Source organism: Andrographis paniculata, unplaced genomic scaffold (genome assembly GCF_009805555.1).
Source record: "Andrographis paniculata isolate CXL003 unplaced genomic scaffold, ASM980555v1 Contig18END, whole genome shotgun sequence".
NCBI lineage: Eukaryota > Viridiplantae > Streptophyta > Magnoliopsida > Lamiales > Acanthaceae > Andrographis > Andrographis paniculata.
In genome coordinates, this window is record NW_026137468.1 from 1,664,560 (window position 1) to 1,691,949 (window position 27,390).

The window sequence follows — 27,390 nt, forward strand, 5'->3', positions numbered from 1 at the left end:
CATACATCATTTTTGGTGTAAAGATAGCAGCCCGCTGGAGATGGTCTAATGATTTCAAGGATTTGATTTATACTAATATTTTAAAATGTATATTTTTTTTTAAGAAATTGATGTTTTTTTTCTTTTTCTTTTTTTATCCTGGCAAATCAAATCGGGATTTGAATCATGACATAGTGATCACAAGTTCAATATATAATTATGTATTAACAACCAAAATGGGGAGTCTGGATGCAGTTAGGTCAATAAAGTTATCAATGTCTTATTCAACGAAACACAAAGGACTTTACAGATAAAATTCTCCGAAGAAACAAATCTTCAATGGGATTTATTGTTACACTACGGACTCTTCTTCCTCTACTCCTCTTTTTTCTTTTTCTTTTTTTAGCAGAATCTTACAATGTGAATTTCTCACCCTGGTTTAAGCCATTAGAGCCATTTCAGGGTCTAAAAAACCTGTAAAAGCAAATCAAAATGGCAAAAACATACGTTCATACGCCTCGCCGTAAGAACAGCAGGTCGATCTCTCGTCACTCAGTGTAGTCCTGTGAGGTCGGATGAGCTACCCGCCTCATATACTCTGTATGAATCTCCTACGTATCCATCGTCAGGATTCCTGACCACCCGAGAAACAAGAAATCCAAACATCAAATTCAAGCAACTGATTAGGCCAAATCCGGCCGGGGCAGCATGAGTTACAAACTCGCATTGAACTGATTTGGCGGCTGCATAAGTTCAAAACTTCATTTTAGGGGAAGAATCAGCAACGTATCATATGCATAAGTATAAAAACATGTCGTAAATATTGTATCTATGATCAATTATCGCACTTAAATACCAAAACACAGATAAACAATTCTTTTGTAAGTACAAAACCAAAAGACGATCATAAAATATACTCCCTCCGTCTTCCTCTAAGAGTTACATTTATCTTTTGCATTATTGTACTTAATATTAAAAATATCTTTATATTTGTATAATTTTTTGTACAAATGTCATTATATTAGTATTATAAGGCACTAATAGAAATATTTTTGTCATTTTATCTCAATTTATACTATGTTTTGATATAATAATTAATATTAGAAAACCAACACGCACAAAGTAAATGTGGTCCTAATAGCCAGACGGAGGAAGTATATATAAATTAGAGGATTATAATCGATCTTAGGTACAGAACTAAATTTGCAATTTTAGGCGTGTACCTGTGGGTAGGCATCCTCGTTGAAAATAGAGATGGCGCAAGATCCCGGATTAGGAACCAGGCTGTGATGTTGCATACTGCTGTAGACGGATCTTGGGAGTTCGAAATTTCCGTTTATGTGATAATCCATGGGGTTCGGTGGAAATGCTGCTTCTCTTCCGGGATCCATCATGTATGGGAAAGTGAGGCTTCCGTACGTTGACGGACAAGCGAATTGTTCGTTGAGAGGTAGTCTCAGGTAAGACGAGCTGGCGTAGTCGTCAATAGAGATACCCTCGTCTTGCCTGTCGTTTTTTAAAGGTATTCCCTTGTCTATGTCTTGAGGCTTTAGATTTCCGAAGAAACTCGAACAACTTGGGAAGGATGCATCTCTGGCGCAGTCGATGTCTCTGCAAGAGTAAGTAGAAGATAATGCGATTTATGCGCATAAACAATAGGTGGAAAACATCGATATAAATTTTTTGATCACCTGTTGCCCAAGAAATGAGATTCGTTCGGTAGTATCATCTGCTGTGGTACACCGCCCGGAAGCCATGACTGAGTTTGGCAGTCCTGATCGCCAGTTGGAATGACAGGAAATGGCATTGAGTTTTGTGTCTGCAATTCACGAAACGGCGTAAAAAACCCGAGATCCCACAGACACACAATGTTGTATTACTATACGAATCGATACCTGGATTGAGCAGTCAAATTGCAACATTTGGTGGTTCTGTGGAAACTTTTCTTGCTGAAAGAAATCGAAGTGGGGTTAGTTCGGGTTCAATTCTACAATGCGCCGTGCAGTCGACAAAATGTGTTTAAAGAAATAGAGAATACCTTCTGCTGGCGAACCCGATTAAGCGTCTCCTGGAGTGAACTTTCCATTTGATTAAGATGCTCCATGTCGTTGATATTGTCCGGGTTACCCCACCAGCTGACAAGAAAGAAAACACTAGGATGGATTTATGCATAGGTTTCGAAACGATTCATCCAAAAGAAATGGAATTATGAACGAACAAACTATAAGTTTGAATCTTGAATCATTTTTAGTTTGACGATGGTACCTTATCCTTTTATGCACTTCAGTAATACGACCTTTCAACAACGACACTTGATTTCGCATTTCCTATCAGTTGTTATATACCACCATGAAAAGATGTTAAAGGCCAAAGATTTGAGGCAAGACACGGATTTTCGAAACAAAAATGGCCTAGCAATAATCAGAGGTACCTCAATCGATGGGTTGCTGCAAAAAAAAAGAAGCGTGAGCACAGAATAAAACACATGTCACATAAAATTAGTGTGAGGCGCTAATGTAAGTATCTACCTTGCATTGAGAAACTCCTCTATATCCACATCCTGGTCGACTTTCTTGAAGTTCCTCTTCAAAGTCTAAAATGCCAATGAGTTCGTTGTGAACATCTTTTAGTCTCTGTTCAGGAAGAAGAATGGAGAATAGAGATGATGGAAACACGACCATTTAAATACGGAACTTACTTCAAGACTCTCCAACCTCCTGTTTAAATTCAATGAGAGAAAAAACTAGTGAAGATTATTTTAATGATACACATCGGAATATGACTGCCAAGAAAACAACAAAAGAAGTGTCATCTACCTTTTAGCTCTTTCTTTAGGCGTAAGTTGCGCGTATTTTGCAATCATGTCAGCAATGTTGCTGAAAGGAAAAAGAAAACCATTAGGAAATAACTAGCAGAAACTTATTCTAGTTACTATATTACCATCAAAATAATGCATCTATGAATGTCTCCATATACTGATATACATATGTACGAATGGATTATGAATCCTTATATTTTATATCATCTTTCTTTTGTTCTTCGCGATATTTTTTCATAACATGCACATGTTTAAACATCACCCATCACCCACCAACCCGTACTCTGACACAATCACCACCCTATTCCCAAAATGATAAATTCAGAACGATTCAAAGTGTTCAACTTTGATTTATTAGAGATTTCAATTTTTAACCCTCCATAGCAATGTCTTATAAGCTAATAGTACTTAGCATGCCATTCATATTTCTATTTTAAACCATCCTTTCTCAAAACCTCAACTAAACTAAGAACATCAAGGAACAGTGCAGTCGCCGACTACATACTAGTCTAGATCTCTCACATTTGTTTTCCATCGTTAATACCATAATTCATTTACGTGGTTTGTCCTATATGATACCACACTAAATGTTAGCCTCGACACCTAACTTTAAAGCTTAACGACCATATGGAATCTTTTTTTGCAACATTACAGTTACAAAAGGAAATTTTCTAAAAATTTTAGTTATGATTCAATGGCATCTCTTCCCGACTAAACACCTACTTAATACTTGATACATATGAGGTGAAGTATTGCTCTAATTACTAACAAGACAATAAAAATTCGAAACTGATTATACACATATAAGTAGAGCTACAATGAAATGCTCGATATAAAGTACCTGTTTTCGCCGCAGAATACTGAAGGCTTCCCCGAAGGAGAAAACATAAGAAGAAATATATGAATGTCGCATAACACTGACAATTCTTGTGCCTTCTTAAGGATTCCATTCCTTCGTTTACCGTAGGTAACTTGCCGGTTGGGGAGGCTCTCCAATCTCTGTATTTTCAGCTTTACTCTTCCCATTCTGCTAAAATTAAACCAAAACTTTTGTTGAATTCTCCAATACCACCAAATACAAATAAAAACAACACAGAGAGACTGATTAATTTCATTCATTTGATTTCAATAAAACCCCAACAAATGCAATAGAAGCAAAGATTTTCTAATCAGGCAGCATTCATACAACATGCAAAAACATCAAATTCATATGCAACAAATACCAACCTTTAAATTGAAAAGCTGCAATATTTCCTGCCGGCAAGAACTAACCATTCTCCACATTAATCAGAATTGCGAAAAATTCGAAGTGATTACCTGACAAAAATGCGCGCAAATGGTGAACTTCACCCCCGGAACGTCTTCAATTATTCCAAAACGAACAAAAAATAAACGTACACCAAACTATATATATATAGTAAATAAACTAAATTAATAGAATGAAATGAAGAAGAGCTAGGTAGGGCTGCCAGAATAAAAAAAGTGTATATATATGTGTATCTGACTGACTACCCCATCAAATCAAACAAAATCCAATCGAATCCAAATTAGGTATTTCGAAATCGATGGCGGAATGCAAAACGAGCAGACATGAATGAATTGGAAAAACGAAAATGAAAGAAAAGGGAGGAAGGTGAAGAAATAGGTGGAGGATGAGGAGGAAGGTGAGACGGGGAGAGCGGGGGGCGATGTGATTGAGGAGCGGACATTGGGTCCAACTCCTATTTCGCCGCCTATACCTCAACTCGCGGGAGAATCGAACCAACCACCTGCAACTTTCATATTATAATTAATATATTTTTTTAAGAAAATAATAATATATTATGTTCATTTTTTTAAATATAATTATATATTTTAATTATATTTTAAAATTCATAATTTATATTTTTTTATTTTTGATAAATTATTTAATCATTTTAATTTATACTAGTTATTTTTATTTTATTATAATTATTTTTATTAATACATTTCTTAATTACTTACTAATTACCGTTACAGTGACAAATTAGTTGAGATCAGAGAATATAATATTAGTTTAACTAATTATACAAAGTTTGTACAAATAAAATAAATAAAATATTTTTAAAAATATTTTTTTAGAAAATAAATAATAAAATAATTTAATCATTCATTTAATAGTTTTTCAAAGATAACTATTACAAACTTTATAAAAAAAAAAAGAATTATAAAATAAAATATCAATCAATTATTTATTTATTTATTTATATTATTTAAATAAGGTTATCTTTTTTATTTATATAAAACTCGGATAATTAAATGCATATTTATATTTTAATTTAACACAAAAATACTTAAAACACAATGTAACGGTAACACTGCAAGCCACGCAAAACTTTTATCCTCACATCATGGGAGACTTGATCGTCTATTCTCAAATAGTTTTTCGAATATAATTGTTACGTAAGTTTTAAATATATATATATATATATAATGAATATCAATTAATTATTTATTTATTTATTTATATTATTCAAATAAGGTACTCTCTTTTATTTATATAAAATTTATATAATTAGATGCATATTTATATTTTAATTTAATATAAAAAATTAATTAAATACAATGCAAAGCTTTTATCCTCATTTACATACTTTGTGAGACTTTTCAAGTTCACTTATTCTCAAATGACTGTAAGACAAGCACAAATTCTATAGTTCTTTCAATAGGATTTTTGAAAAATAACATACACATTGTTGATACAAATAGTCTATTCAATTTATCTATCACGGGAGTTGGCCTAGGCCTAACTCCGGAGTATTACCACGACACTAATTTACCATTATTTTTAATAATACAGGCTAACGAGTGTTTACGACTTATTCTCAACATGGTCCCGTTATAAGTTATATTTATTTTGTGAATAAAAACTAATGGTGTGTTTTTTTTGTGAAAATATATTTCTCCAAAATTATACTCCCTCCTATCCTAATTAAAGTATCATTTTACTATTTTTGTTTATCTCACTTCAAAATATCAATTTCTTATTTTTAGAAAAAATAATTATATGTAAATACTAAAATATCGTTAATGTTTACTTAAATTACAAACATATAATTATAGTACATATAATTATTTTATACATAAGGTCAAATGGCAAAAATATCAAAAACTCTTATAGAGTTCCACTGACCAATAAAATATTACTCGTATTATTTTTAAATTTACTATAAAACCTCAAATAGCCCATTTGAATTGAAAAAGAGTAAATTTTTCTTTAAAAAAATGTTATACGACACATATTTATTAATTTTATATTATTTACATAATTCTATATACTTCACGTAAAGTAAAACTCCCTCCGGGGTGAGATAGACCCGTTTGGTTAAGAACACGGTATTTTAAGTAGTGTAAATTAATAAGTTATTAATGATAAGTTATGATATTATTTTTATATGAGTAGTACTGTTGGTATTTTAAATATTTTTAGCATTATATATTAATAAAATATATTCTAATATGATTGTAAAGAAAAATAACGTAAAATCTTATTATTATGCTACTATAAAAATAATAAATATATATGTTATATATATATATTCTATTTTTTTTTTCTTATGGAGAAATAGGTATATTTATTTTTAGCAAAAAGAATCCACCCTAGCGTTAGCAGAGTGAAGGGTTTTGACTGTAGTGTGTACTCCCTCCGATACGGTGTTTTTTGTAATATAAATTTATTAATAATAAGTTATAATATTATTTTATTATTTTTATATGAGTAATGTTGTTAGTATTTTAAATATTTTTAGCATTATATATCAATAAAATATATACAATATAAATATTATTTTTAAAGAATAAAATTTTATATAATACAAATAAATTAAAAAAATTTATTTATTTATTTATAATTAACTTAAAACTAATTTTATTAAAAATAAAAAGTTTTAAATATAGATAAAAATATTTATTTATTGAAAAAAAGGATAGAAATAAAGGGTTTTGAGTGGGTCCTATGGGTAAGAGGCTAGAAATTTAATTAAATTGATTTATATTTATTAAATATGTTTAAAATGAATAAATTTATTAAAAATAGAAATGAGTCATCTTTTGTGGGACGGACAAAAAATGAAAATATCATTTCTCGCGGAATGGAGGGAGTACATTAATACAAATCGTATAGGTGCATTTAGACGGTAATATTTTGATTTTGGATTTTAGTTTTAAATAATAAAATTTTGAATTGAAATAGTTGTTTGATATAATATACATATATATATATTTATACGATGTTTTGAATATAAAATTTAATTTTAGTGTAATATAATAAATAAAAAATATGTGTTTGATTTGATATTTTTAAAATGAAAAAAAAGAAAAAAAACTGAAATAGTAAAATCGAAAATCAAATATCACAAGTAAATACACATGTTTGTTTGTAAAATGAGAATGAAATAAATACTTTGTTTGAAAAGAACAATGAAAAATAAAAAGTGAGATGCGATATAATAAAAACTTTACTTGAGTGAAGTGTGTTTGTTTTGAGATTTGAATTTTGAGTTGAGATTTGAACAGTAAAAATTTTGAATTTGAATAATTGTATCATGTGATGTTTTGAATGTAAAAATTGATTTTTAGTTTAATATAAAAAATAAAAAATAGGTATTTAATTTGATATTTTTGAAGAAAAATAATGGAATGAACAGTGGATTTAAAATCCAATTCCCAGACGAAGGCACCCAATAAATTAATGATAATAGGAGTATTTGTTTTGATATATTTTTTTTTTTTTGAATTTTTTTTATAAATAATAAAAATTAGATTTAAAGCTTTAGTTTCTGATTGTTTGTATGTTTTTTTTTACCTGATTTCTATTCTTTGTAAATTTTTACTAAAAATATTACATAAAATAATTATTTATTTCAAAATTTTATTAATTTAAACCCAAAACCCAACTCAGTAACGACAATCAAACACAACTTACGGGTTTGTTTGATCTGTAAAATTTATTTGAAATAAAATAATATTAGTTTAAATTTTCATTTAAATAATATCTTAATTTAATACTCCCTCAATCCCATGTATTATGGGCCTATTATTTTAGATACAGGTAGGTAGGTAAAGTCTGATTAGTAAGTAATTAAAAAGTGTATTAGTAAAAATAGTTTAATTAAGATTAAAAAAAATATAAAATTTAAAATATAAAATGAGATTAAAGTGTATAATTATATTTTCAAGAAAGAAATGAACAAATTATATGAGACGGACAAAAATAGAAAATAGGGACAAATTATGTGGGACGGAGGCAGTATTTTATAAAAACACAATATTTTTTAATTAAAAATTTGTGCTAAATAAATTATATTTATTTTAATGTGAAATAGTACTATGAGATAGAGAGCAGTAGTAGTCAACGTCTGAAGTCAATTGGAAATTGGAATGGTTTGTTAAATTACATATTTAAATAATATTACTATAACTTTATAATATTTTAAAATCAATTTTCTTATTATTAATAAAAATATTAAACTATATTATATTCAAAATATCTTTTTTATGAACATTATTTACTTAAAATATATCTTCTATTTAAACTATTATATTACAACTTTATTTATATTATTTTAAATGTTTATTTTTATTTTTATTATTTTTAAATTAATCAACAACTCATATTTAACTACTATTTTGTTTTAAAAATATCAAAAATAAATATAATATATAATACTTTGAATTTTAAATATTATTTATTATTTAATTAATACGATTTTAATAAAAATATCTTACTTTTTAAATAAATTATCAAATTAAAATATTAAAATTCAAATTAAAATACAAATTTACCAAACTCATACACACTAAGCTCATCTCCAACGAGACTGCAATTTTGACGTTGCAGGCCCATAAATGGAGTTCTTAGCCTCCAACCGGGCACTATTTTTTACACAAAAAATGGTGTTTGCTACAGTGGTGTTGCACTGTAGCAACGCTATTTTCATGGTGTTGCGTATTTTTTTTTAATTTGTATATTAATTTAATTTTTTTAAAAGAAAATATTAATTGTAGATATAAAAAGTAGTTTAAAATAATATATAAGATGGAATATTTGAAGAAGAATATAAGTTTTAGAGTAAAAAGATAGAGTTGTGAATTGGAGTAAAATTACTGTAGCAACTGCATTTTTAGAGTTATAACGACATAAATGGATTTGTCCGGTTGGAGATGGCCTAAGGGTGTGTTCGTTTGGAGAATTTCTTCAAAATTTTACTATTCATTAAATTTTTTTCCCCAAAAATATCAAATCAAACTCCTATTTTTTATTTTTTATATTATAGTCAAAATTGATTTTATATTCAAAATATAACATTAACACCTATTTATGTTACATCATACAACTATTATCATTCAAAATTTTTACTATTTAAATTTCAACTCACACAAACACATCTAGAAAAACAAAATATTTTGTTATTTTGATATGAAATTTGATTTTTTACTTTTTATTTTACTTTGAATAATATTTTTTTAAAAATTAATATATTTTCATGAAACCCTATAAATTGGATAACATTGATAACGATCGAAATGTTTTCATGTGCAAAACTGTTAGCAGATATCGTAAACAAATAAAAAAAATAAAATATTAAAGTATGAGACTTAGTAGACGAAAATAATTTCAAACCTAACATTTATTATAAAATGAGAAATCAATTCCAGTCTGGATAAGCCTTATCCGAATTAATTTTGACACTCAATACACTGGCAATTTTTTAATACGACTTGGATGTAAATATAACTTAATTTTTTATTAAAAAAAATTATATACTTAATATTTAATGGCAGTTAAATTATTTGATTGTGTTTGCTTTGATTTTTCATTAATGAGAGTAATATTTTTTTAATAAAGTAGCTGAAGATAATGACAGTGCTTCATTTACTTTTTACGTTTTATTTTTAATATTAATTATTATATTAAAACGTAGTATAAATTAAAAAAAATTATAAAAAAAATTTCATTAATTTCTTGTGATATTAATAGGATATTTGTACAAAAATTGTATAAATATAAAAATATTTTTAATATTAAAATATAATAACACAAAAGGTAAATATGACATTAAATACGGACCGAAAAAATATTAAATATTATAATGATATTAACTAACAATAAAAATATTATAATCTTACAGATACTAAAAGAATATGAGTCTTTTTCTTCTTTTTGTTTTTCAACTTGTGATCAGATTAGCTGAGGCGTTATAGCTTAGTTGAGAATTAATATAGTTGTATAAAGTATGTAGAAAGATACATCAATGATAGTTTAAATATAAAATTAAATTTGATATAATATAAAAAAAAAATATTTAATTTGATATATATTTTTTTTAAAAAAAAAAGTTTCAAAATATTTGACTTAACATTTATTTAAAGAAAAAAAAGTATTACATGGGCCCATTATAATAAATAATAGTATTTTAACTGTAGTGACTAATTAAAAGTAAAGCAAATATTCTCGTATCTATTTTTACATTTTGGTTTGTCTCATAATAAAATATCAATTTCCTTTTTTTAGTAAAAATATTATCTATCTAATATTACAAATACCCTTACTACTTCAAATATATTACATAAATATCATTATCTTTATATCTCACAATACTAATATGGTCATTTTAGTCATTTCAACTTTATTCCTACTATATTCCAATATAATACTAATATTTCTAAAACTACGTGCAAAAAGCAAATAGATACATAATTTTATCATTTTTTTGGTATAAAAATAATTATGTGATGATAAAATAAAAATATTTATAAAAAAAATTGGAGTTCATAATTACTAAAAAAAAATAAAATAATTAATTTGTAATTAGACAACTCAAAATAAAAATACTTTTGGGGAAAAGGACTAAAACATAAACACAAGTTAACAAACCTAGGATTGACTTATTATATATATACACATCACTAGTACACTAAATCACAATTCACAAACTTCATTCACACCAAGAAGTTGCTCATGCAATTTTTCTTTCTTCTTTTTTTTTTTATTTTTTATTTTTTATTTTTTATTATTTTTTTTATTTTTAAATTTAAATTTAACAATAAAATACTAATAATTGATGATCATAATCAACCTAAAGAACCCTCCATGAGCTTCACAAAATCCTCAAAACCAATCCTCCCATCACCATCTTCATCAAAGGCCAAGATCATTTTTTCGACGTCGAGCCGCGAGAATCCGGCCAACCCTAGCGACTCCATCACCCGGCTCAACTCCCCCGCATCAATAAACCCGTCGTTATTTACATCAAACACTCTAAACGCCGCCATTACTTCCCTAAAATCGGGTTCCAAACCCGTCTCGAACACGCCCCAGAAATCGACCAATGGACCATCCAACGGTCCTCGAGATAGCCCGAGCTTCTCCAAGACAATCTCCATGTCGCGAGCGTCGACACGAAAATTCAGGGCCGGCGTGTCGGGAATTCGGGGGTCCCGCGACGAGCTGGGGAAAACCCGGCTGATGAATCGAAACACGGGCCGGAACGCGGCGTAAATGTCTTGGAAAGTGAGGATTATGCAACTATAGAAAATGAACCAAATGATGGAGTTTATGAATGAAATGAGATCAGAAATGTTGTTGCATATGATCAAGATAAGGGCATCTGCTGATTTCATCATTTGGGTGTATATATATATATATATATGTATGTATGTATTATTAAAAATTGGATCTCTTTGTCTCTTTGTAATAGTGATATGGAAATTTAGACACAAGGGTAGAATCTTGGAATCTGTCCAAAGTCCAAACGGTTTTGGGACATTTGGGGCTAACATTTTTATAGGCAATAATGGGAAGAAGTTTCCGAGAAATTACGGGCAAATTAAACCCTTTTTATATGTTGTGGAAATTTCTTGCACATAAAGTTTTGTTTATTTTAGATTTGAATTTTGAATTGAAATAATTATTTGATGTAATATAAATGATTTTTTTTTATATTTTTTTTACGCATATTTTTTCAAAAAAAGTTTAATACACTATACAGATTCATTATTTTTATATTTTCTATACGATTTATAATATCTCATATAAAAAAGAAAAATTTATTTTCAAAAATTTTACAAAATAAATACACTATAATTAATACTTATGTTGAATTTTTTACTTGCCACTTAAAAATAAATTATTGGGTGAGCAAACCAAAGATGTTGATATGGTTTTTTTAATCGTAAAATTAAATTTTAATGTAATATTTCATTCGAAATTTATGATCAAATTTTGCATAACCAAAGGAGAAAAAGAAATGAAGTACTATCTTATAATAATAATAATATTAATATAATGATATTTATATGATAAATTATGCAAATATAAATTTATTTTAATATTAAGTAAAATAAAGTAAAAAGATAAATTTAAAACATAAAGGTGAAAGGAGGGAACATGTAATATTTTTTTATTTCACAAATAACTATATCATATATAACATTCAAATTCTATTCTATATTTAAAATATCATATCAAATACTAATTTATATTAAACAATTATTTAAATTTGAAATTTGACTATTTTAAAAATAAATAATTCAGTTTATATTTGTACACGTTTTTTCTCTCTAAAATTATTTACCTTTTGATTTTAAAGCTAATTGAATAAATTATAAGGAATTTGAAAAATAATTTCTTTCTTCCTTTCTATTATTATTATTATTTTTTTATTTAAAAAACATTGGTCTTGTTTACATATACTTAAAGAAAAAGTTATTTTGCTATCCGATAAAAAAAAAAAAAAAGATGTTATGTTTTTTTATAATACTAACATTTTCAAAAAATATGAGTATTAAATATTTATTTAATCTTACAAAATAGTATACTAACTTAGTTCACCTCTAAAGTTTAGGTTTACTTTCCACTACCCGAAAGTGCACACTGGGTAAACCCCCGGCCGAACCCGATCACAATTCTAATCCCTACACCACCAGGTCACCCCTTACGGGACACTTTAGTGTATTGTTTTAGACAAGAAGTTTGTTGTTAAAGAAGTTTGGACACTTCCAAGAAAATTGTAGTAACTTCAACAATAATTCTTTACCTTGTTTGCATGTGTTTTGGTTAGTCCAAAAGCTACCAATATATTTTTAGTTTAAATAATGATTTGGATAAAATATTTTGTAAAAAAATAAGAAAATAGTATATTTCTATTTTAAATAATAGTTTAGATAAAAAATATATATATTTTTAAAAATATAATATATTTTTTAGTGAATCATGATAGTTGCGTGATAATCAGTACGTCAAACTTTAAAAGAATACATCCGTAGTGTAATATATATAATTATAATAATTTTAAAGTGAAAAAAATTGTTAAATGTAATATTTGCATAAAAAAATCGGTATTGAATGTGTATTTTTGGAAAAAATTGAGAAATTGAATAGTGTAAATATTTTGTAAAAATATATCAAGTAAAACATGCATCCAACTTTTTTTTTTTGGTAGAAATTAAATACTCTATTTATTCCAATAGGAATCACCCAAAATTCTTCAAACTAGGAGTGAGCATTCGGATTTTCGGTTCGGATTTGAGATCCGAACCGATTCGAAAATCCGAAATTTTGAAAAAATCAATTCGAATTGAACCGAAATAATCGAAATCCGAAATCTGAAAATCCGTAATCCGAACTAAAAAATCCGAACCAAACCGAAAAATTCGAAATTCTAAAAATTTTTATTATTATTATTTTTTAATTTTAAAATTTCTTTTATATTTTATTATTATTTTATAATATGAAATATATATAATATATAAAAATTAAATATATTAAAATATAATTACTAAATTTGAGTTTTTTATATTAAAATATAATATTTTATGATAAAATATTAAATATGTATAATAAAAAAATATATTAAAATGTTATATTTCGGATTTCGGATTTCGGATTTGTTCGGATTTTAAGTATACCGATCCGATCCAAAAATTCGGAATTTGTTAAAAATTCAATCCGATCCAATTCGAAAATCCGAACCAAATTTTAAATTTCAATTTGATTCAGATTGAATTTTCAAAATTTGGATATTTTGCTCAACGCTACTTCAAACAAACACACTCAATGGTTCTGTAGTTGATTAGCGGAAGTATAATGGTATGATTTTGACAATTTTACTTTTGTACAAAGGAAAAATATATAATTATAATTTTAAATATATTTAGTATTTGTATATTAATTATTTTTACTGTAATAAAAAAATAACAAAAAATAAAAATAAAAATAAAAATTCATGTTTGTAAAATCGGCCGAAAAGACTATAATTCTAAAATTTCATTTTATATACTCGTAGTTCAAATGGTGTTGCGAAAAATACCCATTTGTTAGTACTTAACGAAAATTATAGTAGACGCGCTTAAATTACGAATGCTATTACAAATTATAGATAACATAAGTTAATATTTCTTCTGCAAAGCAAATATAGAAATATATGGATTTAAGCACGACTGCTATTATATACTAGTGAATAAATTATTTAATTTGCGTAACATTTGTTAGATTTACTTATCAATTGTTCATATTTAATTCTTCTAAAAGATATATATATATATATATATATATTTGCTTTGTGCATAAAATTTAAAAAGTAATAGTAATACTTCCTTCGTCCCGTTGGAATGGTGACGTTTGCTTTTTGCACGTAGATTTTTTAATATCAATATTATATTAGATTGTAGTAAAAAAATACAAAAATATCCCTATTAGTATAGTGTAATATAAAAGTAATGACATTTGTGTAATATATTGTAAGTTGAAAGGGTATTTATTATGTTAAGTAGGTAATACAATTACTACATTAGAAAATAGTAATTTTATTTTGGGACTGACAAAAATGACAAATGGTAACCTTTCAATGGGACGGAATGAGTATTTTAATTATAATGTGATAGTTAAAAGTAATATAAATACTCTCACCGTCTTATAACTAGGTATTCATTTGCTTTTTACACGTGATTTTAAAAATATTAGTATTATATTAAAATATAGTAGGAATAAAGTAAAAATAACTAAATTAATCTTATTAGTATTGTGTGATACAAATGTAATGTCATTTGTGTAATATATTTTAAGTTGTAAGGATATTTGTAATGTTAGGTAGATAGTATAATTACTAAAAAAGAAAATGGATACTTTATTATAAGACGGAAGAAGTATAATTTTACTCTATATGATATAAAAATAAAAGTATTTGCAGAAAGTAAAGTATTTTTTTAAATAATTATTTTATAATTAGATCACCTAAAAATAAATATATATATTTTATGAACAGATAAAAAAATTTATTTATTTTGTAATAATAATAATGATGATAATAATAATAATAATATATTCACTAATTATTTCATTGAACATATTAAAACCAAAAGCGCAAAGGGTATCTCCTTTTTTATTTTTTTAAAAGTGAATTTTTACAGTAAAGTGATCATATTGACGTTTTCACTTTTTTTTTTAAATGATTTTAAATTTTTTAATTTAATTTTTTTAAATTTTAATTAAATTAATTAGTTATCTTAATTTTAATTTATAATTATTTATATTATAGGATAATTATTTTTACTAATATATTTTTAATTATCTATTAATTATACTTATTATAAATTCTCGTGTCTATAGTAACACGGACTTTCAATGTGGGACGCATAAAGTATTTTTTAATATGAAACTGCAGTAGTTGCATTTGCAATTTTACACTATTTTTCATTTAATAAATATATAATTTATTTAGTTTTAGTTTAAACTATTTTTATTAATAAAATATTATATTTTAAAAAGTTTTAGCACAATTTTAAATAAATATACCTGTTTTCAATTAAATAATAAATTAAAAATATAATTTAAACAAAAATATTTCAAGAATAAAATTCAAATCAAAATAAAATTTATGAAATTAATATTACTAATAAAATATTTATCATTTCACATAAAACTATATCATCCCAATTAAAAATGATCAAATTTAAATATAACATATTAAGAATTAAGGATGTGTTTGCTTGGGTTTTTGCTTTGGAAACAAAAAATTTGAGTTTGAATAAATATTGTATAAATAAACACATCAAACAAATTATGTGTACTATAATATAAAAAAAAATTAAATTGCATGAATAACATAAGAATTGTTAGCAAACTAAATCGAACAGAAATTTAAATATTTATATTTGTTTATTAAGATTAAAAAACAAGACTCATATTAGTTCATTAATCATTTGAGTTTATTTATAGTATTCGAGTTTGGTTTGTTAAAAAATTTTATTGTTTGAATTTGTGTTCGTAACAAATTTATTTGAACTCATTTAGATAAATGTGATATTTTATTTTATTTCTTAATTCATATATATATTATCTTATTTTAATAAATATTTTCATGTATATATATATATATATTACAGTTATGACTTTTTAACAAACTTTAGCAAATAAAGAGTCAAATTTGTTTGTTAACAAAAACAAACTTATTTATATTGTTCGATTCAGCTCAATTCTTTCATGTTCGTTCGCGAATGAGTTTAAATCAAACTGAACCAAATTGAACCGAATAAAAATTCACAAATAATTTAATTGATTAACCGCTCTAATTACAACAAATTGATAAAAAAAAAAAAAAAGAAAAAAGCTAAAAATTTCCAAAACATTACCAAAACCAAACAAACAGAACCTTACAATATACTCAAATAAACAATCATACTCTCTCTGTTGCAAGACAATATGGATACTTGAAATAGACATCAAAATTAAAAAATAATAATATTATACTAAGTTGATATAAAAGTATTTTTAAAATATCAAAATATCAATAATTATATAATTATAGTAAAAAAATAAAAATAAATTTATAAAAAAATAAAATTAATTATTAAAAATATAAAATAGGACTATTGTTTTAGAACTAAAAATATACAATAATATTATCGTGCAACGACTTGCTTAACCAGGATACAAAACGAAGTCATTTTCCCGAAGACCTTGACTCTGGACTCCATGAAAGCGACCATGGAGAAATTTCCTGTCAATTGTAAACCCAATTCATTGGGAGGAGGATATTATATAATCGATTAATGTACAGTACACTACCACGCCACGCATGACGTGATCAGCACCACGGACTTTGATTTTCGAAATTCCCAATTTTCTGGACGCAATTCGATCAAGGATAAGGTAAAACCCTAAAACCCTCCCTCAACCTTCACTGGCCCGCCACAGAATGAGCCCAAATTCTCCTACGAGGCGGAGGAAGGGCAAAAGCTTCCCCTCCTCAAACGGGGCCCGGCCCGCTACCAGTCCATCCCGGCCGTTATCCCCTCCGCCTTCGGCAGCAACGCTTATTGACGGCGATTTTTTGACGGAAGAGTTTTCGAAGTTCGACGCTCTTCAAATCTCCCCCGAAAATCCGAACCCTAGGAGCTTTCCGTACAGCGTGAAGCAGCAATGCTGGGAGAAGGCGGAGAAGATCAAGGGGCGTGACCCGGAGAGGTGGCGCCGTGATGCGTTGGGTAACATTGTTTTCCGGAAGCTTGTTGGCTGCCCGGGCTGCCTCTGCCATGATTATGATCACATTGTTCCTTATTCCAAGGTAATTGATTTCTAGAGCTTCAAATTTGGAATAACTTTTGGATTGAATGCCAACGGTTAGATGGAAGGAGAGTTTTGTGGGAATGTGAAATTTCTTCAGTGTTTGTTACCCTAACGGATTAGCAATTGGATTTACTTTCCAAAACCTAGAAATTGATTTAGGGCTAAAGATGTTCAATCGATTTTTAGCTGCTCATATAAGAATGTGTTTTATTTTTGTAGATTATGAATTATCATTGATTGAAAGGGAACATTGCTGATATTGACATTGTTGTGAATTCAATGGTGTGAAATACAATAGACATTCATATATCGATCTGCACAACATTTATGTTTAGTTTATCAATGTATCGAATTACGATATTGATGATTCATTTGGACCTTGTTGATGTTGTTTGTCGAGCATGGTTAGAAAATAATACTTCAGTTTAGATATTATTATGGTTGTTGTTATTTAACACTTATTACTTCGAAGATCCAACGACATAAACAAGATGGGCACTTAATTCGATATTTCTTATCCTAAGCCATGGACAAACTGGCTTCTGCAACATGTTCTGACTTTAAGTTTGTTCGATTATGCAATGAGCTGTTGCAACCAATTTGGTTCTGAGTCTTCTGAGTGCTTTGGTCATTTAAAAAAATTTATAATCTGCCCTCGGCTCAACTAAAACATGTCACTCAGACAGACCATTATGCTTTTCTTTGCTGACATGGTTCTTTAGATTTCACAAACAATATGTGGTTGGAGATTGGAAGATGTATATTTACTTTTTCTATTATTTTATTTATATTTATTATGAATGCTAGTTCTTCCTACGTGAGTATGTAACCATCTATAGTTTTGCAATTTCAGGGAGGGAAAAGCACATTAGAGAATTGTCAAGTGCTGCAGGTAAATTTTTGCTTCATTCATTACATGGAAATTTTTGTCTAGAAAATGCATATTCGGTTGCCATTATTCTTGTTTGTATTGATGACAAGTGAGGTTTGTGCCCTTTGGTACTTGGGAAAGAAAGTTCAACTTATTCACTTGGCTATTTGGAAGGTTTTTTTTAGGACTCGCAACAGCTGTTTTTTTTCTATTATTTTAGGAAAAAGGTTCATTGAGAACCATTTGTTAGAATTCTATTGACTACATGGTAATTGGTTTTGCATTTCTTTTTCATTAATTTGCTTTTATTTATCACTATTTTATTCTTTGATTAGGCATCTTAACATTGTGGTTAGGAAAAAGGTTCATTGAGAACCATTTGTTAGAATTCTATTGACTACAACAGATTAACCTTAAGTAAAACCAATACCTCTTTCTAGGTTTCGCCCATTTTATCATACGATATTGGCACATAATGATGGATAAGAATTTTTTTAGTAGCATAACTAGAACTTTATTCAATAGATTCTTCGAATTGCAATCAAGAGTGCAATATCATAAAGTTTTGTTGTTTTATAACTATTTTTAAGTTTCTGTATTGTAAACACAACACTGTTTCTTACTTATGCTTTTGAAACATGACTTTGATTGTATGTATGGAGTAGTTACTGATTTGGGTGGTCGTCAGCGTGACTTTTTGCTTCCTTTTCCTCATAAGCTGGGAAGTTGATGTTTTCGTTAAGGGTTAGAGTTGATGTGCTTGAGTATTCTGTTGCTTCAGCTTATACTGCATGTTATGATGATATACGCATGATGGTGGACAAGTGGTGCTGAATTTCAATTTCCATAATGACATGATTTCTGAAGGCTGATTTAGTGAATTATTTTGTTTTATATTGTACTCGTAAGACATCTTTTCTCAAACTGATTAATCTTCTTTGAAGATGTGTATAATCCTTTCATTTGTGGAACATAGTTTCAAGATCCGATAGTGTAACTATTTTCACTTTGTGCGTTGAATCGTTGATTCCTTAGGCAACTGTCAATAGATCCAAGGGCAACAGAACTGAGATGTCCAAAAGTGATCTGATCCAGAAGAGTGCTTACTGCCGTGTTTCAGGTATGTATCTTCTTATGATTCATGGATTAAGCGTATGAATCTCGTAGATACATGGCCCCGAACACCAACCAAGATGAAATAAAAATCTGAAACTTTGAAAGAATGGACTAGCCTACATAGCAATTCAGGTTTCATATTTTATACAACTTTCCAAGATAAAGACATATTATACAATTGTTTTTTGCCATTTTACATAGGTCGTGATATGGACCTTCTCGAATTATCCGCCTATGGCAATGTTCGCCGTGGACCAGATTCTGGTGGGTGTAAAATCCAGTAGGTTGCTTATGATCATCCATAGCTGAATATCATGATATTACTTGGAGATGGAATTCCTACACAGATGGTTGATCAGCCAACTATGATGTATGTATTCCCGTCAACTCCACTCCCTTCTTACTTTCCGACTGTATATCTTGTTCACCTATTTTTGCACTGAAAAAATCATTATTGGCCATCAAACTGGATTAGCTGGTGTTGAGCATAAAACTTAATGAATTTCTAGTTCACTTCATTTCTTAGTTCTTGGAAATATTGATTGCTTACTCTATGAAAATACAGTCGTTCGATATTTAAACTACAATGGATTAAAATAAATACCCAGAGAGACTTAACTAACATATATCCATGAAAAATGTTTGCTATAATTTTATCTTTCGGCTTTGTAGTGGAATTTGACTTTGGCTGCTGATTCATAGGTTAAGAATTGTCTTCTTTCTTTATTACTTGTTTGTGATGTTATCTTGAAGATAAAGTTGGAGCCCTCATGATTCATCTCTCAAATACTACTTTATGTTAATTAAGATAGTGATAGCCTCCCAAACTGCACCTTTTTCCTCATAGATGTGGCCTTTTTCATCCACACTTTCTTTCTTCTAGTTTTATAAAACAACATGGGTACCTTTTTGAGGTTGTTGGTGGCATTTAGTTGATCATTTCTGAAATATTTTAATTATTATTATTATATTTTTTGGGCTAAATTACACAAAACCCACTTGTAATTTCAAGAAATTGCGCCAAATTTCCCGTATTTTAAAAAATTGCGTTAAATTCTCTCATGGTTTCATAAACTCTCCGTCTAACCCCCTCGGTGATCCTTATTTAGCGCGTCCAAACTGCGAATGAATTTAAATTTTAATTCTAAACTTCTAAAATTACAAATATATTTGTTCTTCTTATATTTAGCCTCAGAGAACAGTGAATATACTTGAAAATAGTTGTTTTCTCAGATTTTAGGAGTTATTTTTTCTATTTTTTTAGGCTAAACATAATAGTAATGAATATGCTTGTAAATTTTGGAGTTTAGAATATAAAGTTCTGAAATTCATTCGCAGTTTGGATGCGTGTAAGTTAACACCGTTAAATAAGTACCGCTGAGAGGGGTTAGACGCCGAGTTTATGAAACCACGAGGGAGTTTGACGCAATTTCGTGAAACCACGGGTGAGTTTTGTGCAATTTAACTCCCTTCTTTTAATAAGATGAAGTGGAAAGCTATGAAATGAGGTTTAATCTTTATCTTCTGCTCTGGATAGATTTGAGGATCAGTGCTTATTGACAATTCTTGTCCAAATAAATAAGATTAGAAAAAAGACTTTTATGCTGTTGGTCTTAACACGGATTTGAATTGATTAATTGGGATGGTCAACTCAGTCTATTCTTGTTATATAAAAATGTCAATGTCAATTTGTTGACTAAGAATGCATACACGTAGTGCGTGTGGTTTGCCTTGACTTTTGTGTTAATTGTACTTAATATTTTCCTAATTTTGTCCATATTTGCTATTGACCCAAGAAAGACATGAAAATAAAAGGGTTCTAAAGATCATTGGTAGATGACATGGGATAGCTAGAAGTGGTAGAGAATCACTTTCAAAATCAATTCTATGTATTACAAATTTAGGTTGTTTTACATGTTTTGGAATTTTTAAAATAATAAAAAGTTCAAATAAAGAGTGGGTATTTGATCCAACATAAACAAATATTGAATGTGATGATCTGTACAAGTTTAAGTTGTGTTATATATATTTTGGAAGTATTTTGAAGTTTTAGAAATAATAGAAAGTTGAATAACAAAAATAAATGTCCATTCAATGTTTTGTATTGAAAATACTGTTTAAACATAGATTTTTGGAGTTTTGAGTTTTTTTTGAAAATTATAAAAAAAATATTATTGGATGTGATATTTTGGTAAGATACAGATATTTAATGATATATATATATATATTTAAAAAAAATAATGTTGGATAAATAATATCAAAACTACCAAAAGTGTAGGTGTAAATATATATATTCTCTCCGTCCGCATAACATTTACCTTTTGCGTGTACTTAATATATATCATATTTATCTTTTGCGTCAGTACATCACATTTATCTTTTGCATACTTAACGTTAAAAATATTCTGATATTTGTGTAATATTTTTTGTACAAACGTTTATGAAAGTATTTTTGCAATTATTTTTTTTAATTTATATTATATTTTGATATAATAATTAATATTGTAAAAAATAAATATAATCTTAAACTGGACAATGGTAATATTAGTTAGTTTTTTTTTTATATATAAAAAAAAGTAAATAAAAATTTGATATGATATTTGAAAATTATTATTCCAGATGAATAGTGCAAAAATCGCATCCTTATTTATTTTTTGGAAAGTACAAGATCAAGTGGGAAAATCTTGATAGAGGCAAGGGGCAAAAGGGGAAACAAAAAGGGTGTTAGAAAAGCTACACGAAAAAGCCATAGTCCCAAAACATTTATTGGCACTTTGTGTAGTTGTGGTTTTGGGGGCCTCATGAGTACGATTGATATTTATCTTATAATATACTAATATATATATCTAAATAAATATGTGGCCTAAATTTGTTCATTACCATGACAAATATCTTAGTTGCTGATCCACCAGCTTACACATATTTTTCTTTAATCCATCCTTTTCAAAGTCAATAAGGGGCACTTTTCGTTTAGTTATGTGGCGGGTGAATCTGTCGTCGTGACATTATAAGTTCAAATTTCGATGCTGAATTTGTCAATCGTAAAGTCATCGGTTCAAACTTCGACGTTGAATTTGCTTTGTCGAACCTATTTTGCAAGATATTAAGTTTGATCGGGTGTTTATTCAGTGTGCAATTTTTTGGTAGCTGCGGGTTCTCACATCATAAAAAAAAAAAAAAAAAAGGGCTACTTTTCATCCCGTAAGAGATGACCTCAAATCTTATTTGTCACGCATAGTTCGTCTAATTTGACTTATCTTATTTGCCCGCTATTAAATTCGATCGATGATTTAATCCAATGTCATCAACAAAAGAAAAAAGAAGGGCACTTTTCTTTGTTATTTTTTGGGTGTGTTCGTTTGTCGGATTTAGACAAAATTTTACTATTCATCCAAAATTTTCCTCCCAAAAATATCAAATCAAACACCTATTTTTTATTTTTTATATTATATTAAAAATCAATTTTACATTCAAAATATCACATCAATACCTATTTATATAACATCATACAACTATTCAAATTTAAAATTTTTACTATTCAAATCCCAACTCAAAATCCAAAGCCCCAAACAAACAAACCCTTTGTTTGTGTTTATTTATACAACCTTTTTAATGAATACAAGGCAATGCCGAAAGGGGTTTCCCTTTAATTTAATTTATGTTCTAGACAGTAAAAATAGAAATTTAACATTCTTGGTATATCATACACTTGTGGGATTGTAATGGAAACGAAGGTTTCCTCAAAACAAGGAAATGAAGAAATTGTCATCCCTCGCATTTGAATGGAGTTTGAGACGACTGATTAGATTATTCATGTAAAGAAAATGTAATACTCATTTTCATTTTCGCGAACTCATCATAAAAAAAATAAAAATAAAAATAAAAATTCTTTTTATTGTGTGAGTGGAAAAAAAAAAACACTAAAAGAACTCGTGTTAACTTACGAGATTAATTTGTGTTCCAAAAAAGGCTAACTCTAACCGTACATAATGGATTTGTGTTGATTTGTTAGACCTGAGCTCGGGTTGATCAATGCCCGTTAAAAATCTTTCATAGTTCACGTAAGTGAGAACAAAGTTTGTTGAAAGCTGAGTATCAAGTAGAAAGAAACTCCTTACCAAACAAAAGACAACCTAGGACATCAACAAAAAACAGCTAAGTTTTGTACAAGTGAGAATCTACATTGCTTTTATTCTACATTCTTCTCATCTGTCAGTATCTCTTCCTACACAAAACTATGCACTTAAAAATACAAACTCCCCGACAACAGAAACAATCGAATTGCCTAAATTGTCACCAGTAGATCAAATAAGATAAATGTTGTTTCTTCTGATGATCGATGATAATTGCAAAAAACGATCAGTAAACTCTGTGTCAACATCTTGTGAGAAGAACAGCCTTAGGCAGCTCCCTCATGGAAGGTAATGGATCGAGAAAGTGCAGCCGGATTAGCCTGCAATAACGGTGAGGGAGACACTGAAACTTTTTTCTCACCCCCCTTGGGTTGCAGGGCCTTGAAAAGACCCTCCCGGGTGGTGGAACTGTACTCGATCCCAAGTGTTTCCCATATCGAACTCTTTGCAGCTTCCTCCGGATCATCAATCCTCAAAGTTTTCGGGACCAGTACGACATTTTCTTGATCCTTTGATTCGGTCAGCAACTCTCCATTTCTGGTGTGTTTACCGAGTGGGGAGCTGGGGCCGGATTTCTGATTTGACATTGATGGCCACGGCAAGTTCCAGGCATTAGGAAGATTGCAGTTCCAATAGGGTGTCGGGTAGAAGGGCATCGGGTAAATGGCAGGTAGAGTTACCACAGGATTCCATGGGAAGGGCCATGGAATTTGTTGAGGCCCTCCTTCTGCAGTCGAATTGGTTGTTAAGGTTGATGATTCGATCGAACAATCTTCGCCATTCTTGTAGGAACCGGCAGCATCTACATGATCAGGCTCGTAATGGGTAGATCTGAAGGTGTTTGCTACTCTTTCGTCTGCAAGACCGAAACCCGTTGTCATGGAATCACATAGAAGTGGATTGGCCCCAAAGGACATGACGCCGGGATTGTCGATTCGAGTTGCCTGGAGAGCTTCGGTGATTGTAATGTGCCGGCAATGGGATGCTGAGTTCTTGTTTTTGCGACGACCTGCCCCCACCGGGACGTTCCTCATCGTGCCTCCGGCTGTCCAGTACCTCTGGCAGCTCTTGCAAAAGTGTCGAGGCTGATTGACGTTGTAGTTGTTGTAGTAACAGAACTTGGTTTCCATGCTGTTGCAACGAGGACAGGGGAGGACTTTGTCTGGTTTCTTTAGGCTCTTCTGTTGCCCCTTTTTTCCATCACTTTGATCTTCTTGAGACTTGGTTTGATTCTCTGACATGTCTGCCTCTTCCATTGAGGAATCTTTGGTATTCTCATCCAAACTTGATAGATTCTCGTTGCAGTTAGATGCTGTGGTTACCTTTTGGTCCTTATCACAGAGTTCTGCCAATTTGACCTAAAATGTTCGAAAGTATAACCATCAAAGGTTGCAAATCAGTAAAGTCGATCTCAAACACAAGAAAATTCATAGTTTCCAATGGAAATTTGTCATTCAAATTGCTGCTTAACATTAAGGTCAGAATCAATGGACTTGGAATTGATTAGAAGAGATTTAACCCAAGACAATTAACCTTCTAATTGTCGAACATATGCAAGTTAAATACCATTCTCTAGCCGTTCTAAAATCTCCTGCAACTTGACTATTGACACAGAAACCCTAAATCCCCAAACAAACATTCATTTCCACACAGACATGTACTACTAATTACTGAAACAATTCAACTCGTTCGTGTATCGAAATCCACAATTAATTAATTACCTTCTCAACCAGCAAATGCTTTTCTTCATCCACCTCTTCTTCTTCCCCGTCTCCACTCACTTCCAAACAGCGATCGCACTCAGCGCCGCCGCCGCTCCCACAGTTGCTCTCGTTCGACGAATTGTCGGAGGATTCACCTCCGCCGCTCTCCGGCAAAACAATCTTCCTACCAAACAAGGTGATCTCCGGATCCTTGACCTCCTTCATCCTCTCCATGGACGACGACGACGACGATCAACAAAATCTCCCAAAACTGAATTGAATACGAAAACAGGGAAAGATCACAGAAAGAAAACGCTGTCTTTGCCAAAATGAAAGTGAATACGAAATTAACAATCGCCAAAGGTATAAATAATAAATAATAAATAAATAAATAAAAATACGAAAAATGTGGGGTGCCACGTCAGCAGGGAGTCCGGCTTTCTAAGCCACAAGTTCTTATTTGTGTGGGCCCGGGCGAGTGTACAATAGATTCGGAGGTGCACGGAAACTTGGTGCACCCGAATGCACCAAATCCGATGCCCGTATGATGACGTGGAGGGATACGATTGGTGGATTGCAGTTTAGGGTAGTGACGTAGGGGAATGACGGGAACGAATCCTGACCAATCATTTGTCCTAATTTTGACGGCTGCGATTATTGTTTCTTTTCTCCTCGTTTTTATTGATTCTATTTGATCCAATAGTAATATTTTATTTTATATTATTATTATTATTTAACTGTCGTCTTTTCTATAAATGTGTGTATTAATAGGCTCTACTTCATTTTTTTTTCTTTATTGTGTATAAATTTTATGGATACGTTTTGTTTAGACTTCTTTTCAATTTAAACAATAATTTGATGTGATTTTTTTTTTTAAAAGTAAATATAATATATATATTTAAAATCATAAAAATTAAATATTAAAAAATTCAATAACCCTTGAAGAAATAAATTTTATAATTCTCTATAAAAATAAGGTGCCGGTTAATATGTTGTTTCATACGTTTTGTTATATAGAATTATTGTGCGACAAAGTTTGCTTATCACAATATGAAATTATATAATATGTTAATTCTCGATAAAGTCTGCTTATCACAATATTAAATTATATAATATGTTAATTCTCTCTCCGTCCACTTACAATGTTTATATACTTTTATTTTGGGACGTCCAATTACAAAGTTAACATTTCATTAAATACATTTTTTTTTTCACAAATATCCTTATTTTACATCACATCATTACTTTTATATAAAAAAAAAGTAAGGACAAAAATGTCATTACACTACTTTTAATTACTCATTATAATTAAAATACTATTATTTCTTAAATACCGCGCCAAAAGCAAATGTAAACATTGTAAGTGGACGGAAGAAGTATATTGTATTAATAAATGTGTCCATTTTTTATATATAAAAATATATGCTAAATACTGTTTGGTGAAACTCAAGTCCCACGTGAAGTTGTGAAGAGTGAACTTCACTAACTATAAGGTGAGTAAGTCAAAAAACAAATGTCCGGTTAGATGATGAGGTAGACTAGATGATATTGGACATTGATTGCGGTGGTAGACTTGCCACGGAACCTGCGAATTTTACCGCTAATCAATCTACTCTTTATCAACAATAACTTTTTAAAAAAATATTATATCAAAGATTTATTTTCTATTATTATTATTATTATTATTATTATTCATGTGGCATGTTTGGGAAAGTCACAGCAGCATTTGTTTTCGCAGTGTCCAACTCTTTTTCAATGATTTTTTAATTTTGGTAGTACATAATTTCATGATTTTTTTTTGGTTAAAGTATAATTATTTTTATAAAAAATATTAGATTCAATAATTATTTAATATAAATATACCCATGTAAAGCTCTGATTCCATCGAGAGTGGACGTCCCAAAAAATTTCTGCACGAATTTTTGCGCATATGTAGGCAGCAAAAATGGATTTCCTGCTATGCACGTGGTGGTCGAAAATCGCGAACGACGACCTTGTCCGCCGTTTAGGGATCCGTCGTCAAGCTGTATATTGCGAACAAGGATTCGCGCACGGACGCCGACGAACATGCGTCAACGCGAGAAGTCGAGTAAGCCTTATCGTTTAGAGAAAAAAAAACTCGTAACAAAGATTCTATAGTTGAACCTGCGAAAGGATCATTGTCGATGTTTGTCCCGGCAGACAAC

General features: G+C 29.3%; 4 protein-coding genes across 8 annotated transcripts; 1 reads left to right on the forward strand and 3 right to left on the reverse strand.

The window, feature by feature from the left end:
* Positions 1 to 203: 203 nt before the first annotated feature.
* Positions 204 to 4,541, reverse strand: LOC127266006 (agamous-like MADS-box protein AGL30). Of its 4 annotated transcripts, none has more exons than XM_051296098.1 (12): positions 4,115 to 4,541; positions 3,639 to 3,824; positions 2,796 to 2,855; positions 2,678 to 2,696; positions 2,508 to 2,572; positions 2,411 to 2,426; positions 2,245 to 2,306; positions 2,018 to 2,132; positions 1,875 to 1,928; positions 1,671 to 1,798; positions 1,203 to 1,590; positions 204 to 613 (listed from the first exon to the last, which is right to left on the reverse strand). In XM_051296098.1, exons 2-12 carry the CDS (start codon positions 3,821 to 3,823, stop codon positions 605 to 607), a joined length of 1,101 nt encoding a protein of 366 aa, XP_051152055.1. In that variant the 5' UTR covers position 3,824; positions 4,115 to 4,541; the 3' UTR covers positions 204 to 604. The 4 variants fall into 4 exon arrangements, with proteins under 4 accessions (XP_051152055.1, XP_051152047.1, XP_051152030.1 ...); XM_051296090.1 differs by having other exon boundaries at positions 205 to 722; positions 2,018 to 2,114; XM_051296073.1 differs by having other exon boundaries at positions 205 to 722.
* A 6,347-nt stretch (positions 4,542 to 10,888) lies between these two features.
* On the reverse strand, positions 10,889 to 11,440 carry LOC127239352 (calmodulin-like protein 3). The gene has a single exon (XM_051257459.1). It carries the CDS (start codon positions 11,438 to 11,440, stop codon positions 10,889 to 10,891), a length of 552 nt encoding a protein of 183 aa, XP_051113416.1.
* Positions 11,441 to 16,876: 5,436 nt separating this feature from the next.
* Positions 16,877 to 21,136, forward strand: LOC127266058 (uncharacterized). 2 transcript variants are annotated; one of them, XR_007842074.1, is made up of 5 exons: positions 16,877 to 17,379; positions 18,235 to 18,273; positions 19,288 to 19,372; positions 19,570 to 19,738; positions 20,707 to 21,136. XR_007842074.1 is itself a non-coding variant. In XM_051296153.1 (4 exons), exons 1-4 carry the CDS (start codon positions 17,011 to 17,013, stop codon positions 19,650 to 19,652), a joined length of 576 nt encoding a protein of 191 aa, XP_051152110.1. In that variant the 5' UTR covers positions 16,878 to 17,010; the 3' UTR covers positions 19,653 to 20,026. The 2 variants fall into 2 exon arrangements, 1 of the variants encoding a protein (XP_051152110.1); XM_051296153.1 differs by lacking the exon at positions 20,707 to 21,136 and having other exon boundaries at positions 16,878 to 17,379; positions 19,570 to 20,026.
* A 2,321-nt stretch (positions 21,137 to 23,457) lies between these two features.
* LOC127241483 (cyclic dof factor 1-like) lies at positions 23,458 to 25,545 on the reverse strand. Its single transcript, XM_051260564.1, has 2 exons — positions 25,223 to 25,545; positions 23,458 to 24,859 (listed from the first exon to the last, which is right to left on the reverse strand). Exons 1-2 carry the CDS (start codon positions 25,436 to 25,438, stop codon positions 23,768 to 23,770), a joined length of 1,308 nt encoding a protein of 435 aa, XP_051116521.1. The 5' UTR covers positions 25,439 to 25,545; the 3' UTR covers positions 23,458 to 23,767.
* Positions 25,546 to 27,390: the final 1,845 nt, after the last annotated feature.